The sequence below is a fragment of the Vidua chalybeata genome, chromosome 7 (assembly GCF_026979565.1).
Source record: "Vidua chalybeata isolate OUT-0048 chromosome 7, bVidCha1 merged haplotype, whole genome shotgun sequence".
Classification (NCBI taxonomy): domain Eukaryota; kingdom Metazoa; phylum Chordata; class Aves; order Passeriformes; family Viduidae; genus Vidua; species Vidua chalybeata.
In genome coordinates, this window is record NC_071536.1 from 8,418,865 (window position 1) to 8,438,426 (window position 19,562).

The following is a 19,562-nucleotide window of genomic DNA, read 5'->3' on the forward strand; positions in this document are numbered from 1 at the left end:
AATACTACTTTTATTAAAGAATTTGAGCTTTTTTTCCCCCAACAAATTGGGTAAAATGGGTAACTGGTCAGCTCCTCTTGATGTCCTATTTCTGCTTTTGCAGTATTTTGTCAGCAGCTGTATAGTTGCAGTATCTCCTGCTTAGTAAGAAAGAAGTGTTACTATATCCTGTAGAAATGTATGTATTCAGAATTGTATCCAATTTCCTTTCTCCAAATAACAGTGAATGCATAGGATATTCTTGAATTAAGTGTTAGACAAATGCTCTTATCTAGGAGGGCAATTCAGTTTCTCCTTGTTTCTTTGACCAAGTCAGCTATATTTTCTGAATGAGTCTATAGAGTTGTTCAATCTGAGAATGCTTTCCTTTAGATGCCAAGAAACACGTCTGTTACTGCTCTGAGTGAGCTGAAGATGTTCTGTCTTTGCTGTGGTCTCTCATAATCTCTGTCTTCTCAATATTTAGATTGCAGAGTGTCTTGCTTCTTGAGTAACTCCAAAGTGAGTAGTGTGTACAGTGTTGTGGGGGTAAAGGGTATTGGGATCAGATCCTGGGAGCTGATCAGTAACTGCAAGAAGTGAACAGGAGGGTTTTGGAGTGTTCCAGAATGGCTGGAACAAAGCTTGCAGAGGAGAGAGCCCTCTAACTAGTGTGGGTTTCACAGCACAGTAACCAGCTTTGTCCCAAATCAATTAAAAAGAGCATTTTTAACCTTTTTCAGTGCATGAGTCATCTACACTACTTTTGCATTCTTGTGTCAGTCCAGCCCAATCCAAAACACTGTCATTCCAAACAGACAAACCTGGCTTTATGCAAGTTGTCAGCGATTAACAGAAATTTGATGATTGTTCTTCTGTGGGTAATAGAGGAGAAGAGAAAGCCTGCATTCTGTACAACTCTAGACAGTAATACTGTAAAGCAATGGATTTTTTTCTGGGATTTTTTAATGGGAAATAAAAATAACTCTGACCATGTAATAGAGGTCAATGACCATATTAATTCTGGATTAGTTCAAAAGCATAGCAGAGAAGAGAAACTTTGAAATTCCGTTTTACAGCTTGATGGGTTTTGCCTGAAACTGCAGCATTTTCATTATTTTAATCTTTTTCAGATGGAATAGGAGGGCATAGTTTATCCAATTTGACTGAACAAAGATAACAATTCCTTTTTGACAGACAGACAGGAATTAACCTGAGGATGGAATGGGTCTCAGATAAGAGTCATGGCAGTAGTGAACTGTAGTGGGAAGCTTTGGCTGCTGTTTCAGTCTTGATTGACCATAGGTGATGTTATTTGGCATCTTTGCAGTGTGCATCAAAGCTGAATCATACTGATTGGCATCAGTGACCTGGCAGAGCAACTGAAACATTTCATGGGTTCATAACCTTGGTAAGATTCAGCTCATGGAGGAAGGTGTTACAAAATAGAAAGTTTAAGCATTGTAATATTTATATAAAACATACACAAGTAAAAATTGATAAGAAGAGAAATAGAGAATAATTTATGTAACATTTTGATTCGAGATAAATCTCACTTTTCTTAAGCAACTAACTGATCAGAAAGTAAAAATTAGAATGGAAAATAGGGGCTCATTGTAAAATTCTCAAACCTTTCATTAGCACATACAACAGCAGAGTCGGGAGTTTCATGCCTCTATTTCCTTACATGTTTTTTGTGCTCAGTTGAGGTGTATTGCGTAGTTTGGTTTTACTGCCCAGTAGGAGGTTGACTCAAACATGAGCAAAAGCATTGTTTTTTCACCTGAAGACAACTTTTGCACCATTCATTACAACAGAAAGTGAAATGTACCCATTTTTCTGTTGGTTTTTGTGTATTGTGGTTCTGAGCCTACCTCAGAGGCTTTTGATGTTTCCTAAATCAGATTACGTGTGAATGCAGATGGTTTCTTCAGATACCTTTCATTTTTGATTGCATCATTTTTTTTACTTCAAGAAATAACCTTGTGAGTACTCTGAAAAATTACAACTTTTCATAACTGTTTTCAGGACAGGCCCGGATAGGACAGCAAAGTTTGTTCTGTTTAATCAACCTGCTTTCAGTGATCAACCATCACATGCTCTTTCCAGTATCAGTGGTGGCAGACACTGTTTTAAGATATTCTTTCTAAGCAAAACTAGTTTTAAGGTCACCTAGATGTATTACACACCACAGCACATTTTTTGTGTGTTGCATCATAATCTTTTCAAAGAGCCAGTCTTGCTTCTGTGAAAGAAGCTTAGTTAGTGATCCTGCAGCTCTGATTACTTTCTCCTCCTGCCTTGTGGTTCCTCTGGGTGCTGCTCAGTTGTGCAGACTATAATGTAGCTGGAAAGAAGAATTTTTTGCTGCACTTGCTTGAGACGTTACAGAACCTAAATTTCATCTTTTATTTAGCTGTCGTAAATATCTAGGTTTCAGAGTTTTACCCTATTTGTGCTGGTGCTTACTGGAATGACATATTTAAACTGGAATTCAGTAAAATATACATTGCATGTATGTAAAGGTAAATCACAAAGATTGAACTCTGCTTCCCTGAAGGCTGTTTTAAAAGAGCCTCTAGGAACCTTTACTTCTTTTTGTAAAATACTGTATCTCTTTACAAGCTTTTTTATTACCCTTACAATTCATGCCTTGCCCCACATTAGAATTTCAGCTTCTGTGTATTGAACTTGGAAAACAGAACTTAGGAAATGTAGTGGAATCACATGGTGTGAAGTGAGGGTCTTCTGAATTAATGGATGCAGAGCTGCATTCAAGTGATTTCAAAAAAATTGATACCAAGTAGGTAAGAGGTGAAAAGAGGCAAAAAATCTTCAGCTTTCCAGCTATAGGTCTCCTTTTAAGCTTAGGTTTTGCTGTTTCCAAATCACAGGAGATGAATTATGTTATTTAATTGGAGAAACCATCAGTGTTATCCTAACATGGTGTGTTTTTAATTTTCTTCTTTTTTCCTTAAACAGCAACATTTAATGGTTGCTCAGTTCCTCCAAACAGGCAAAGCTTCCACTTCTGTATGGATAGTTAGAAGCTGTAATCTTAGCTGCTTCAAAATTACATCTTAATTAATTTGGTTGTTTTACTGCTCCTTTGTGTTTTGTTCTTTTTTTAGGAGAATTATGGGTTTAGCAAAATAGAAGTAAGAGACAATGGCAGTGGAATCAAGGTTGATGATGTTCCAGTTATGGCAATTAAACACTACACCTCAAAAATCAGCTCTTCTGAGGACCTTGAAAGGCTGACAACGTACGGTTTCCGTGGGGAAGCTTTGGGATCGATTTGCAGCATATCAGAAGTGAGCACTTGAAATAAATGTGGAGACTTTGTGTTACGATTTTTCTTGTCTGTATGTGATCATGAACGTTTTATTCTGTGCAAAGAGTTTAGATGTTCTAGTGACTTGCCAGGGATATGCTTGTGTATGCTGCTTTTCTCCCAGCCCCAGAAGCCATGTCATGCAAATTTCTTGTTTGTGTCAGTCCTGCCTTTCTGTCACACAGGTCACAGCAGGGCTCTGTTTATTTTGCTCAGTCAGAACAGGTAACAGAACAGATCGTGTTGTATTCTCTTTCCTTTTGTGTCTGGGAGTATCATGTCGAAGAGTATGGCTGGTTTTGCTACTTAAATTAGGTAAATCAAGAGAGGAGCAGCAGGTGATGGCCAGGAGGAGTAATTTTAGGGAACTGATAGCCCACATAGCCACCATTCCAGTAATGATTTCTGCCTTGTTATCTAGGTGATCAGCAGTCATCTTGCTGGGCTCCTTATTGCTCTTTGACATGTATGTGACTGCAATTGCACAAACTTTGTCCCTATGAGGAAACAGGAACCTGCTACCTGACCTATCTGAGTCTGAGCCATGTGTTTGTATTAAGAGGATTGGCAGTGTACTGACATTGGGACAACTTGTTGGCTAAAAGTAAATATGTTTGTTCAAAACCATCTGAAAAGTGTTCAGGCTGCTAAAGGCACAGCATCTGCCAGATCTCTTGTGCTCTCCCATTCTGAATTCATGCTGCACCAAGGTCAAGTTCTGGGTGCAAGTCTGCTGAGGATTAGATCATGCAGGAAGATACCCATGCCTGTGTCTGGTTGGAACCATCAGCTGTTGAGGTCAGGAGAGATGATGTTACAGCTTCACTCCTTGGTACCTTGGGCTGCATTCACATTGCACTAAGCAGGAGTGGGTTGTGTATTTGGATGGAGATTTCCAAAGATGCTTTCAAAAGTGTTGGTGTTTTGATAGATGATGACAGACGTCCATCATTGGTTCCTTCTAATGACATCTCTGAGCAGACTGCCATCTGTTCAGAGCTTCTAATCAGCTCTATGGAACGTTTCATAAGAGATGGGAGGTGGCCTGAACGTATGAAGTGCTTTAATGAGTATTACTCCTTGTATCAGTAATTACGTTAATTAACACTCCTGGCATTAATTGTGTTCTGCCTACCCAAACAGCCCCCTGAAATTTCAGTTTGAAGATACGTTCCTATTGGCCCTTAAGTAGGTCTGCAATACTGTAATTCCCAGTTAATCAACTATTGTTTTTCTCTCCAGGGGCATGACTGAATGCTGAATGATTCATATGAGACACTAAAATAAACCAAAATATCCTGAAACCCTGTATGTGTATTAAACTTTGTCTTCCAGGTGGTCAAAGGGCAGTGGTTCTGTTGTTCACAATGTTGGTAACTGAACTCTGATTTATGACTGCTCTTGCTAAAGCAATCTGAATGAATTACCTTAATAGCTTACAAAACTTGCCGTGACTGATTGCCAGATATGTTTAGGTGTGGAAAGATAATATATTGTTTGTTTGAGAGTAGTCTTTAAGTTTGTGGAATCTCACATGAATTTAAGTTGTCATATTGTGTTTGTCTCACAGAGGGTAAAAATGCAGAACTGTCAATAGAGTTGATTGAATCTGTGCTAGAATAGAAAATAGAGCAGTGTGTGCTGTATATGGTAGGAATTGCTGTGCTTTGTGAATCAGTGTGATAGAAGTGCTTTTAGTTAAATGACAGGAAACATGCAGAATAATGCTGAATGTTTCTGTGCCTGTAAGAAATACTTGTTCAAGAAAAGTTTTATAAACTAATTAAATGTAATTATGGTGACTAAAGTAACAGAATGATGTGGTGAGTGTGGTAGCAAAGCTTATCTAAGCTAATTCTGAACTTTGTCTATCCCTGATTAACGTAGGTTTTTTTTTAATCACTTTCTTCAGGTTTTGGTCACAACAAAGACAGCTGCTGATGATTTCAGCATTCAGTATGCTTTGGATAGCAATGGACATGTAACCACTAAAAAGCCTTCCCATCTTGGGCAAGGTAGGCTATCACTGTTCTGGTGTTGCAAGGCGACAGATGTATTTTGTGTTTCTCTGAGGCTCTATCTGATGTTGAAATACCTGTTGGGTACTTGAAGGCTGAGTATGAAATCTTTGCAGCTGTAAATGTTTCTTGCCTTGTGTCTGTCAGCTGAGAATGTGTTGTCATAGCATAAGAAATTATAAGTCTTGGAAGTTGTTCTAGATTGTAATTATAAACTAGTTTCTCCTTCTCTGACTCACTTCTTCAAGCTGACAGTGGAAATAAAACCTGTAAAAATTAAATGCTCCAAGTCTGTGTAAGTATATGAAAGATTTCTTCAGGACCAAAGTAATGTTTCTGGATGTAGCAAAATCCTTGGCTAAAGGAGGAAGAATAAATTTCTATGTATGTCCTGCTGCCATACATAGGAACTGCTGGAAGCAGCATGGCTGTAGATCAGGCAAAGTCACAGTTCTTTCTAACTTGCAGGAAGGGTGTGTACCTAATTTTAATAAGGATTCTTTTTAAGATTTAGCCTGTAGAGTGTTTTCCACAGCCAGAAAGCCTGCAGGTTGTAATGCCTTGTCTTTTGTTGAAATTGTTGAATTCTCTCACATATTTAATGCTTTGCAATATCCTTATGGGCTAGGAATTTACATGGTTGTGTTGGTAGATGAATATTCCTACTCCTGCTGTGTACTGTACCTTGATCAGAGGTATTTGGAGCTTCAGGTATTACCCTAAAGCAAATGCTTGTGAAGTCCCTTAATGAAGCAGTGTTCCTTTGCCTCCAGATATGTGTGATTGGATTCTAGTCTGTTAATTAATCGTTTTGCTAATGGAGGCTAACTTATGCATTGAAAGAGTCTTCAGCTTTATTTACTGCTGATTCTTGCTATTGTTACTGTGTATGCAAGAAAGCTTAATGCTGCAGTCATAACTCTAAATAAAGGAGAAGAATCAAAAGTCTTGAGATACCTTTTGGGGGGGGGTGACTGCTAATTTCGTGCATTTCTTCTTATGCTAATAACCTGATTTAGTGCAGCAGCATATAAACATGCCTGTTTAAGTAAAAATTGTTTCCTCAATATCCAGTCAGTGATTTGCTTGCAGTGTAATTTCTACTTTATTTTTTATCACCTTCTTGCAGGTACTACAGTAACAGTCCTAAATTTGTTTAAGAATCTTCCTGTAAGAAAGCAGTTTTACTCAACAAACAGAAAATGTAAGGAAGAACTGAAAAAAGTCCAAGATCTACTGACAGCATATGGTATCATAAAACCAGACCTGAGGATAACATTAACACATAATAAGGTAATAAAGAGTTTTTTTTTCTGTCAGCTGTGTTAAGGGTCAGGTTCTGATGAATACATGCAGTTCATGTAGTACTTATACAAAATCTTTCATTCCTAAAAGTTTTCTTTCATCATAGCTTTGTTTTGGTCTTCCACTTACTTTCTCATTTCATAGGTGTATATTTATAATGGCTACAGATTTTGATGTTAAACTCCTAAAACTCAGGCTCAGGTATTTTTGGTCTCTTGCAACAGATGCCTGGTTAAATATATGAAATATAAAAATTATTTTACATGCCAGTGGTTAGTAAAGATGGTGGTGATGTTTTGCAAGCCAAGAAGTGAGACCTTACTAGACCACAGGACCTGATAACGTGTTAACCAAAGCCTCCTGAAAAAACTTGAAAACTTACTGTTTTAGACTCTCTACCTGGATAGAAGCTATAGTTCATACAGGCAGCTTGCTGTATTCTGAATCATAAGAGCTCAGTACATAACAAGGATTTTATTTTAAAAGGCTGGAAAGTTCAAAACCGTTTGTGTCATTGGTGTAAGAACAGTAACATGTTATAAAAACAACATTTAGTTGAGCTAGTTGCTCTTGGTTAAACTTGGGAGGATGAATGCAGGGGTTACTTGGAGGTTACTCTGACTTCACTCCATGCTGAATGGTAATTCTACATCACAGCTACAGAAATGACACGTTGAGCAGTTCCCCTTAACCTGACCCAAATTTAACATAGCAGATTTCATTGGCTGTGCCCAGGCGTTTTACACCTCCAATGGGGAGGCTGTGCTAATGAACTTCCAAGGTGCCACAAAGTAGAGAGTGACATCTCGTGGCCAGACCCCTCAGTAATTTTGTTTCTATTCTAAAATAATGCTGTTTGTTGATATTTGTCATGCTCATTGAGACTTGATCAGTTATCCTATCAATCAAACCTTCACACTTCAGTTCCTTTGCAGTGGGAGTAGGAAAAGGCACTGTACTTTTCTGAAATGACAACAGATTTCCCTTCCTCTTCTGGACTTAACAGGCTTTGATTGTATTTATGTATGTATTTTTAAATATCATTGTGTAGATACTGTGAAAAACTAAAGCTGGCTACAGAATTAGTATTTTAAAGCTGAGAGAGAGTAGCTACTTGCAGTCTTACTTCATTGAGATCACTGAGAATTTGAAACCAGACATCCTGGGGGCTGTCTGCCTCCAAGATTGTATTGAGCTCCTTGACATATCTACCAGTGGTTCACAATACTGATGTTGGTCAATAAAACTAATTTTGTCTTCTTGGTGATTTGTTTTTGCCCTCTTCAAGACACAAATGCTATTTTCTTTATGGTATTTTGGTTTCATCCCTTTGATCAGACTATTGAGTACCTCGTGGTGTTATTTTTCTCTGCTTATTTTAATGGAGTGGCAGTAAGGTCCAAGAGGGTGATTACATCTATTTTTCCCAACACTTCCTGCAAAAATGGTTTGAAGGGTGGCATGATAGTTGCCTTTGCACACTGGGGTTTTTTTGAACCTCACTTATTAGCTTCAGAGGTGCATTCTTAAATATCCAATTACAGGGATTATATGAATGGGTAAAAAAGTTTCATTCATTGCAATGACAGAGATGGTGCTGGTTTTTGGTACTCTTCATTTTGCAGTGCTAGCCTTTTGTTAATTTAATTTGGTTTTTTTAAAGAGGAAAAGAAGTGAGAAAGTGCTCAAATGTTTCATCACAAGAGGTCGCTCAGTAGCCATTGCTGAGACAGGAAAATTAAAGGCTTAAGTAGACAGAAAGTGTAGTCTGTCTCTGTGCATGTGGAGATGCTTTAAAATAGTCTGAAAGTTAAAAACTGAACTGAACTTTATAAAATTTGAATTCAGATTCCTGTCTTTCTACTGCCATTGGCATTCTGTGCAAACTGAAATGTCACCTGTTGTATCACACCTTTTAAAAGATTTGAAATTCTGAATTTCCAGTGTGTAGTGACTTGCAGTAGGTCAATGGTGCATTTTTTTACCTTATCACAGAATGTGAATATTCTTTATTTCTTTTGCATTTATATGCTAAATATTGTTGTCATTACAATTGCTAATTTGGATCAGGAAAGTGTTTTTTTTCCATACAGACACTAGAGCATATTTGTGCTATAGTAATACTCTGCTGAATAGTGTTCTTGGTGATTTTATTTGTGTGTGTGTGTGTTATATTTTTGTTAGAAATGTACTAGGAGAAAGAATCAACTTCTTAGAATGAGTTTATTTTTTATGTAGCTCATAGATAATGTGTTCATTTAAAAGACAAATTGTATATGCAATTATTCAGAGGACTTCTTAGAATCCCAAATTCTTGAGGCTGAACCAGTACTTTCTGTTGCAATGGAAGAAGATACACATTGAGGGTACAAACAGAAGATACACATTGAGGGTACAAACAGGTTCCTGGGCTTAAAAGGGCAAGAAGATAGCAGAGATGAGCTATTACAGAAGGAGACAAGGAAAGATGTATTGAAAGACTAGAAAAGATAGTAAGTGAAAAAAGTGTAAATAAAAATGTATCTCAATTAAGTTTTTAAAATAAATTACAAAACCGGTACTTTTTTAAAAAAGCCACACCAGAAAACAACCCTGCCCCAGAAAAACCAGATCCCACCAGTTTTTAAAGTCCTGTATTTTATATGAAGTTGAAGGAAAATGGTCGGTTGGATGGGGTTTGAGCAACCGGTCATGAGAAACCTGCCCATGGCTGGGGAGTTGGAACCAGATGATCTGCAAGGTCCCTTTCAACCCAAACCATTCTGTGATTCTGTGAAAGCATAGCCCTGGCTTTACTGGGGAAGAATGTAGTAAGGCTGAAGTTGCCATAAAGTATCTGAGGTTAGGCATCTGAAAATGGTTGCCTGATTGATTCCAGCAGAAGCTAATTTTGGCAAGTCAGGACTCTTACTGAGCTGTTGAAGTGTAGATGGTTTTAGGATGCATGCTATATTGCATGTTGAATTTCCACCATGTCTGATTGAGTTTTTTCAAAAGTGTGTGTCTTAGGCTTTTGAATCAAATTTCCAGAAATTTTTTCTTCTTCCTACATTTCATGTCTGTGTTATTTTAGAAAATATCGATTGCCATTAAGTGTGGTTCTTCCCAGAAAAGAAATCAGACAATCCTCTTCCAGCCTTTGGTTGATTTTTAGTGGGTAAGAAAATAGATATTCTCTATTCCTCCTCAGATTTATTTATTGTGGACTCTCCATCAGTGCCTTTCTGAGATAGGAAACACTCAATTGCTCTTTCTGCTCAGAATGTTTTGTTTGCATTAGAAATAAATAATGAATCACTTTGCAGATCAACCCTTGAGGTACTATTGCTATTTTGACATCTTGGATTAGCTAGTGCTCCTTCTTTTTATGAAGGTTTATCCTGCCAAGACATTCTTTGAATACTGATAATGTTGATCCTCTTGCCAGTATGGTTATGTTAGAAAGAGGTATTTTTCTTCTTTCATCACCATGTTCCTTGAAAGCATATTGAATAATGAGACAGCCAAATGGAAATAATTTACATGAGTATTCAGCAAGTTTATTTAAAGTTAATGTTATCTGAAGGAGTGTTAAGAACATTTCAAAGTCAGCTACTGCTTAAACTGCCTCAAACCCCTCAGCCCCAAATGCTCTGTTCTAGCAACCTGTGAGCTCTGGCTGTGTTTTACCCAAGGTGGTAAAACACAGCTTTTAGTAGGTCCAGCTCTTCTCTAGAACTGCAGTTTTAACACTCTTCTCTGTTTAATACCAGGAGCCCTCAGCTCAGTCTCTACAAACCACTGATGTTGAAGAAATGCCCTCCTGTTTTGTGAGACTGATGATACGGAATGCTTTAATTTTGTTTCAGTTGCCTTTATTCCACAAACGCCAAAATGAGCAAGGACATCCAGTAACTATACCTATTTTAACAATATTAGATTTAGTAGAGCCAAAAAAAATTCAGCAACAGATGGTTTATAAAGATGGTGCCTATCAGCAGGTCATACTGTGCACAACCGGTCCCATGTCTTGTGCAAAGTATGGATGATCCATAAGTAGGCTCAGTAAATTTTCCAGTTCTTGTTGAGGAAAATTTGGCATAAATGAATTTTTTTCCAGTGTGTTTCACACATAACATTTGAAGCTTGGTCACATGCAGTTTTGCCTAGAACTGTTTCTTGTTTGTTTCTCAAGAGAGTCACAAGTCAGAACTTTTGCATGCAAAGTCCATTTAAAAAGTCTTGTAATAACTGTGGGTAGTAGTCTTCCCCAAAACCTCTTTCGTTGGTGATGTTGACTTAAAGGATGACATCTTTGTTTTCTTTACAGTAAGTCTCCTCTATTTTCCAAAGTTGCATAATCTTAACCAACAGTTGGCATGAAATAATCCAAATCCAGGAGTTTTTTTCTGTGTCCCTGTCCTCTGAATTAAGTGCAGATTTTTTGAGATTGAGTTTGTTAGGGTAAATTTACTATTTTTAATAATGTCAATATGCTTTGCATTCATTCATTGTGTTTCCAAACTCTACTGTAGCTGCATGTTGAAAAGAATTCTGAATTGAGCAGAAATAGCAGCATATAAACTTTATCTTGAGTTGGAAAGGCTGCTCTGTTTAATATAATGATGATGAATGAAATCCCTCCCTAATCTGTGTGTCTTAAAATATAAAGAGGAATTATAATTAAGAGTCTGCAGTGTTCTGCAGCCAACATGCTTTCATTCTAACCTGGAATACAGCTCAGTCTTTGCTTCTATTCGTTGTTCAGTGGCTTTGCTGAGAAAGCCAAACAGAGAGTTAATTATGGTGTTTTTTTGTGCTGAGGACACCTGTCCACTAGGAAATGCGCTGAGACCCTCAACTCAATTTACATCAGCCAGGGAACAGCTGCCAGATGGTAACTACTTTTGGTCACTACCAACCTGGTTGAATTTGAACTGGTGACCCAGAGGTGAAATGCTTTATATCCTATTACTAATTCCTTGAGGTTTCCAGTTTCTCATCCATCACTTTTTACAAATGACAGCACAGTATATGTCAAAAATCTCAAAACAATTACTGTTTCACATATGCAGTGTGTTGCAGAATCTGAGATGTGCCTTTGCAAGGCTTTTGCACTCACACTGTTGTATTAAAAAGGTAAGTGGAAAAAAGGATGTTTCCAAAGCTGCTTGGGAATTTTCCCTCTTCTTTAGCAATGCACTTTGTCACTGTTATATATGTTATTTTTGTTAACTGCTGTTTTACAAAAGGCTTTTAAACCTCCCTTTATTTAAATAGAATTCACTGTGATGTTGTACAGTTTCTGAATCACAGTTTTGGATTGGAAACTGGGTTTTGACAGTAGTTTGATTGTTTAGGAGGCTTTATTTATTTATTTTTCCTCCTGCTAGGGAAGTGGAATTCAATAGAATCTTATAATATCTTGAGTTGGAAGGGACCCACAGGGATCATTGATTCCAACTGCTGGCCCTGCACAGGATGCCCCAAGAATCCCACCATGTGCCTAAGAGTGTTGTCCAAATGCCTCCAGAACTCTGTCATGCTTGGTGCTGGACCACAGGCATGGGGAGTCTGTTTCAGTGCCCAACCACCCTCTGGGGGAAAGAACCTTTTCACAGAAACTGAGAATCATTAAGGTTGGAAAAGACCTCCCAAGAGCATCAGGTCCAATCTTTGACCAAATACCACCATGTCCACTAAACCACATTGTGAAGTGCCACATCTGCTCAGTGTTTGAACACTCCCAGGGATGGTGACTCCACCACTTCCAGGGGAGCCTGTTCCAATACCTAACCACTCTTGCAGTGAAGAAATTTTTCCTAACACCTAACCTGGACCTCCCTGGTGCACCTTGAGGCCATTTCCCCTTGTCCTGTTGCTGCTTGCCTGGGAGAAGAGCCTGACCCCTACCTGGCTATGACCTCCTGTGAGATAGTGAGCAATAAGATTGCCTCTGAGCCTCCTGTACTCCAGGCTAAACACCCCCAGCTCCCTCAGGCTCTCCTCATCACACTTGTGTTCTAGCTTCATTGCCTTTCTCTGGGCACACTCCAGCACCTCCATGTGGTTTTTGTAGTGAGGGCCCAAGACTGCACACAGCGCTTGGGGTGTGGCCTCACCAGTACTGAGTACAGAAAGACAATCACTGCCCTGTTCCTGCTGGCTACACTATTCCTGATAGAGGGCAGGATAATGTTGGTCTTTTTGGCCACATGCTGGCTTATGCTCAGCTGCAGTCAACCAGCACCCCCCGGTCCTTTTCCAGTGGGCACCTTAATAGCCTCTCTTCCCCCAGCCTGTAGTGCTGCAGAGGGTTGTTGTGATCCGAGTTCAGGACCTGGCACTTCATCTTGGACTTCACACCATTGGCCTTGGCCCATCAACTCAGCCCGTCCAGATCCCTCTGCAGAACCTTCCTGCCCTCCAGCAGATCAACACTCCCACCCAACTTGATGCTGCCTGCAAACTGGCTGAGGGTGCTGTCAGTCCCCTTCTCCAGATCATTGGAAAAGATGTTAAACAGGCCTGGCCCTGATACTGAACCCTGGAGAACACCAGTAGTGACCAGTTGCCAACTGCATTTCATTCAATTCACCACCACTCTCTGGGCTTGGCCATCCAGAGTGCATCCAAAAAGAGTGCACCTGTCCAAGCCTTGGGCTTTCAGTTTCTCCACGAGAATGCTGTGAGAGACAGTGTCCAGGACTTTACTGAAGTTAAGGTTACATCCACAGCCTTCCCCTTATCCACTAGGTGGGTCACCTGGTCATAAGAAGAGATCAGGTTCTCTGAACACTTGTGGCTGAACATATGTGATTAAAGCAATCAAAGAGCATATGAGTCTCAATAGTCTTTGGAATTCTTGAAAGGCTTTAAAGACAGGTGTTACCAGATGATCCTTGGCTCCTTGTAATATCTATTAGCTCTTCTCCTAACTTACCTCCGAACTCCCAAATCCAAGCATTTTGCCACTGTGTCATGCTCAAGAAAGTCTTTTTGTTGAGATGGTGCTCTCATGTCATGAAAGGGAAATCTGAGTAAGGAATACACTGGAATTTGTAGAATGATCAGTGCTGTGGAACATGACCGTCTTTCAGCAATCCCCCTGATAGCTCTAATATGTGATGCCATGGGATAGACAGGTATGTAGCTGCATCTGATGAGGGGAAAAATCGTGCCTTGAGTTTCTGTGCTGCATCTCTCCACTGGTAATTATCCCAGCATCACATACAAAATGGAAGGGGCAACTGATTCCTTAGGGATGAGTATAAAATATCTAGGAAAATAATTGATTAGTTGCTTAATTTTTTTATAGCTAAATTGAAAAAAAATTGTGATTTCTGTTTTCAAGGGCAGTTTATGTAAGGGTTCCCTTTTAGTAAGGTAACTTACCACTGGTTTTAAAACAGTACACCAGTTAAGACATAGAGCTGAAAAACAGCAGCACTTTTCAAGGCTGGCATTCTACAGAAAGTGGTGAGGACTTCATATTGATCAGTTTTGTTCTTAGCAGATGGGTTTTCTTCCATTGCAGAGAATGTGCCTGAGCCCTTGGAGCTGTGCATCATTAAGATGAAGAGGTTATAGGCATAGTATTGGATGATGTGGTTTTGTTTCCCTTCCCAATTCAATCTTGGGATATTGCTGCCTAGTTTTGTTCCTCTTTGTGTACTCTCATAACAGGTAGGCAGCAATGCTTCCAATTGAAGCCTAATAAGCTATTAGGTTTTAATTCAAGAAGCTAAGGAATGTACTGGCCCAAAGAGTTTTCTGCAGTGAGATCTCAGATGCCAGGGTGACAAAATTTTTGAAGCATCTAGCACAAAACTAGAGAGACTCTGAAATGCAGTTCTCTTTTAAAGAGCTAACTCAAGTTACGTTACCAGCCTACAGCTCATGTACAACTGCTTGCTCAACTAGACTTTTACACCCCCAAACCTTATTACAAGGTGAATAATGTGACTGTCATGAAATAAATTGGTGGAGTTTGGGTACTAAAAGTCTACTTTAAGTGCACTGCCATTATGTAGTAATAAGGTAAATGGAATGAGTCGGTGTAACTCGTAGCATCATAATTGTGCTGAAATAGCCACAGTTGGAAACAGCATCTGATCCCAGCTCTAATTAAGATTTTCCTTTTACCTGGTATTGCAGTTACTGTAGCTGCTGGTAGATATTATAAAATATGAAGGACAGTTAAAGATGTAGAGCAACTGTTTTTTTTTTCTCTCTCTGTTCTTCCTTGGGGTCTTTGAAGAAACAAATACTCTTTGAAGAACAAATATTAGTTCTCTCTAGTGCTGTATAGCAGGGACCCCAGTGGGAAGAGGTTGCACACTCTTTCTCTGCACTTCACACATTTTTCAAGGAATCCTCCTGCACTATGTGTTCATCCTGAAATAACAGGTGCCTAGTCCATGTGTGTGTGGAGTCATACAGTCATTTATGTTGGAGTGTACGTTGTCATCCTCCACAAAAGTATGCCTGTGTCCTAGGCCTGCAAGGGGTGGAGAATAGGTACACACAGACACACACATCATTATCTTCTGCATTTGTGCAATAGATTTTATGACATTAGGACATTTTGTAAGATCTGGATCGTGCAATCCCCTTCAATGAAACAGAGAGGTGGAATATATTTGGCTACCTCTTGCAGAATCTAAGATGGGCCATATGTAATAATATATCTTTGAGTGGGCTGTTTCTGCAGCGTCATCATACTGACTAGAGTCAGATTCTTCCTTGGCTCATCCTAGACACCCGCTTTATATGACCCAGAAAAAAATATGGGGGGTGTGTGAGAGGGGTGTATTTTTAGCTAAACTAAAGGGTATAAGCAAGGTTAAAAAAATAGGGTAATGCAGGAACCTCATGGCAACACTTTCCAAAATAAATGAAATGGAACAGGCATTGTTTCTCTGATTTTTTTTAATGCCTGTTTATATATCTGGGGAATCTAGAAAAATAATTTTCTGTAACTTACCAGCTCCTCCTATGTTGTTGCTTCATAATGTACAGTCAGGGCTAGAAATGAATACACACCCTATTCTGTCTTTATATAATATAGAAATTTAGGAGTTGCATGGCCTCTTTGGTTTGTGGCTGTAATTTAACCTACAGTGGTAACTATTTCCTAAAATTCTGTCCGTAGTACTGAGTATCTGGTGACTATTAAAAAAACTAATCTGAACCTATTACAGTATCTACTTTTAGCAAGTTTGCATTTAATGAGTTCTTATTTTCAACAGCTTTCTCAAAACCACCATACTCAAGTGATCTTTTCAAAGTTCTGAGTATCAGCCATTCTAGTAGGTCAAGCAATGTAATAACCTTGCATTAATCAGCAGCTAAGATTTATATCTGTACCTGCAGCATCACACTAGGATACTTGAAAATAAACAGCATGATGTTTATATTAGTCATGTAACAAGTGTCTTTCTCAGTTTGGTCACATGCATTTAATTTAAAATACATCCAGTAAAGAAAAAAATCACTTGGCACTTTCTGTTTCCATTTTAAGTAATCAATTTTAAAATAGAAGCAGTACAGGATATGTTTTATAAGAGGAGCTATAAAGAAGAGGACAGATTCTTTCATCACTCCAGAATGTCTTTGAGGAGGCTTAGAGCAGGTGTGGAGGAGAGAGGCTGAGGCAGCCCTGGGCTGTCCTTCACCTCTGCCTGCTCTGGAGCATGGGGGGACTCCCTGCCAGAGCTGTGAACACCCAAGCCATGGCTTCTCCTTACTCATTTCTCCTTCTCCCCTTTTTCTGTTCACTTCCCCCCTCAATGTAAATTGTGTTTTATGTTTGAGGGGTTCACCTTGCTGTAGAATAACCAAGCTGTGATCCAGCATGTGCAAAGGGCTGTCAGGCTGCTCTGTAGAGATGAATTACATTCAGGCAGAACTAAAAAGCTCCACTTCACAAATGCTGCAGAATGTAGTGGAACTGTAAAATTAAAGATTTGGGTAATAGTTTAGGGTCAACAGTCTCAAAGCTTTACAATTCCACCTGTCCTGCAGGAAGGGAATATCATGTTCCAGGAGAACTGTGTTCTTCTGTGGAATTCACCCCTGAAGGCCAGCAACTATTCCACTGGACAGGTGGAATTTTAAGGCTATGTATAGCATTTCTGGAGATGGGTGCTTTTGTATTTTTTGCTCTCTCACCATCCTTTCACTTAACAGCATGTGCTTGAATACTGTGAGCTGATTCTGAATTTATTGGACACCTAATACCTACTGAAAGTATAAATTTCAACAGTACTGTAACATCCAGTTTAAAATGCAACATGCTGCATTATTTTTCCTTTTGTATTGAAAGGAAAACATTGAATACACTCAGGCAACTTAGAGTGGCAAAAATGAAGTGGACCTGAGTGTAGCAGTCTCAGTTGCCTAGAAGCAGAAAACCAACCAAGGATAACATTTTTGTTGTTGATACACAGCAAAGAAAGTCAGCAGATTCAGAATTTAATTTGTGTCTATTTGGCATAGGACTTCTCATTAGTGATCGACAAAATTTCACCTCCCAAAGATACCTTCTGTATGCATAAGTGGACTTGACAAGTAACTTCTGTTGCAAGTTGCAGTTCATATTGCCTTACTGTATTTATTATGTCTTTGTAATTATATTTCAAGACACGTAGCTAATACAGCAGATGGTCCTTCATCCATCTAACTTGTAAAAGTTTTCATTAGACAAATAACTGCTTTCCTAATATATAGTTCCTTAGAAACAGCTTTTCTTTCTAAATGGCAGGCTTATCATAGAGACCTAGAGTATCCAGGTGAGGGCTATGGATGGACAGCTAATAGCCTGATTTCTACTGAAACAAGCCATTTGGTATAAGTAACTTAAGCATTGCAGTGCCCACTTTGAAATATTGACCAGGCTGTGAGAGACCTGTCATAAACCCTCACTTTAACTGCTCAGGAAAAGCACAAATCCCGCTGCTGTATATCTAAGAGGAGAAGTAATATTTGTATTGACTTGGTTTTAACAGTTGCCCTCAGGTACAGAAGTCCAGAATAGCCGCAAAACATGCATGAATACAAGCTTCGCTTAGTTTTCCAGTTGCTATGTGTGTAAATAAGTAATACAACATGAGAAGACATGTCAAAAGGTACCATATCGAGTCTGTTAACACTGAAAGTTGTGATTTTCAGAGGGTCAGGGTACAGAATGTTACATATACAGTGTGTGTGCAGTTGCATATGCATGTTCATAGACATGACATGAGTTCAACAAATATAATGTCAAAAATTTGACTCTGTGCCATTTGTTTCAGGCAGTTATTTGGCAGAAGACCAGGGTATCGGATCACAAAATGGCCTGTATGTCAGTTCTGGGAACAGCCGTTATGAGCAGTATGGTACCTTTTCAACACTGCTGCGAATATCCTGAGGTGAGTTTAAACTTCCTTCTCCCAAATTCACTTCAGGTCTGTCAATGAAGAAAGCTAAAGAAATACTCAAAAAGAAGGAGTCTTCGATAAAGAAGGTGTGTCTCCAGATTGACATCTGATTAATGCATTTGATTCTATTACTGTCCTCTCCGTAAAATTAATTGGTTTGGTGATTGAAAATCCACTCCAAGAATCACCTCGTCGGGACTCATGTGGCACTGATCAAATGGCAGTAAAAACAGTTGTGATGACAAATGCAGAATTGCTGATTGCTCAGAGCTGTCTCAGTTGGGATTCCTGGCCCACAGGCAGGTTGTGCTCTCATTAATATCTAAGCATTTAGATGGTTCTCATCTTTGTGGCCTCTTAGCCTTCTGCTCTAAAGAGTATTCCCTCAATTTCAGTGGGGGCACCTGAGCAGTGAAAGAAACACATGCTTAGAAAGGCAAGTTATGCAAAACTTCCACCAAACATGTATTTCAACTAAACACCTTCTAGTTTTCAAAAAATTCTGTGTTCTTGGCTTCTTTTTCCCCTTCTGAAAATGAGGAAATTCCCCATGATACCCTCCTTTGTCTAATGTTTTCAAAATTTTTTTACTCTGCTTCCATTTTTGTTGGAGAAATTTTTATTAAAGGGGAATCTTGCTACCTTGGAACCTTCTAAGCTGCATTTTCCTGTATCACATAGTAATAAACCTTGACAGGATGAGATGAATCATTGTAAAGTCACAATGGCTCTTAGACAGAGCTTACCAATGCTGCATTCAGCATAGTGCTTAGTAATATTATTCAGACTTTAAGGTCTCACTGTTTATATGTGCAGCTTAACAGCATTATTCAGACTTGAGTTTGCAAGAGTGCTTTTATACATGTAGTAGAATGAGGGGGACCAAAGCAAAGTCACTTCTTGTACTTTACAAAGTTTTAGTTGTTTATGTCCGAACTGAACATCCAGAGCTATTCTTACCTGAATGTAGCTTGGATGTGCCCCCAGGACAAGTGCAGGGGGCTCCAAAGGGAAGTTAAGGGGGTATTTAGAAGGGACTAGCTTGGAGGAGGCACTTAGGTTCTCACATTACTTCTCTGCTATATCATGAGGCATCCATATTCCTTGAATAGAAGTTGGGGAACATTCCATCTCTCTCTCTGTCTCTAAATAGTGTGTAAAATACCATGTGCATCATTTATAGGTGTATAAGTGATCCATACATAATGTTGACGTTCAGAAACTGTGGACATTTCTAAACTAGGCAGCCAAACACTATGGAGTGACAGAGTTAAGTTGCTGTGTAATCATTTTTTCCTCCCTTGTGTACAGGTATTGGAACAGGTATTTTAAGGGCAAGGCATACACTGCTTTTTTTCCTTCCCATTCAGTCTGTCTCTCATTTGCTACACAGACCAGAGGGCAGCTCTTTAATTCTTTTAACTCCTATTTTTTCATTGTGTAGCTTCATGCTCCTTTGCTGCAAAGTCTACTCTGAAGACAAAACTAATCTTGCTGTTCCTTACTGCAGAGTTAAAACTTCTTCAA

At 39.0% G+C, this 19,562-nt stretch overlaps 1 protein-coding gene across 5 annotated transcripts in view; it reads left to right on the forward strand.

The window, feature by feature from the left end:
• Positions 1-19,562, forward strand: part of PMS1 (PMS1 homolog 1, mismatch repair system component) — a 44,064-nt gene that overhangs the window by 2,997 nt on the left and 21,505 nt on the right. For all 5 annotated transcript variants that reach the window (XM_053947664.1, XM_053947663.1, XM_053947660.1 and 2 more), the window contains exons 3-6: positions 3,111-3,293; positions 5,226-5,328; positions 6,461-6,624; positions 17,910-18,026. In XM_053947664.1, coding sequence (XP_053803639.1) covers positions 3,111-3,293; positions 5,226-5,328; positions 6,461-6,624; positions 17,910-18,026 — 567 coding nt within the window. The remainder of the gene's footprint in view (positions 1-3,110; positions 3,294-5,225; positions 5,329-6,460; positions 6,625-17,909; positions 18,027-19,562) is intronic.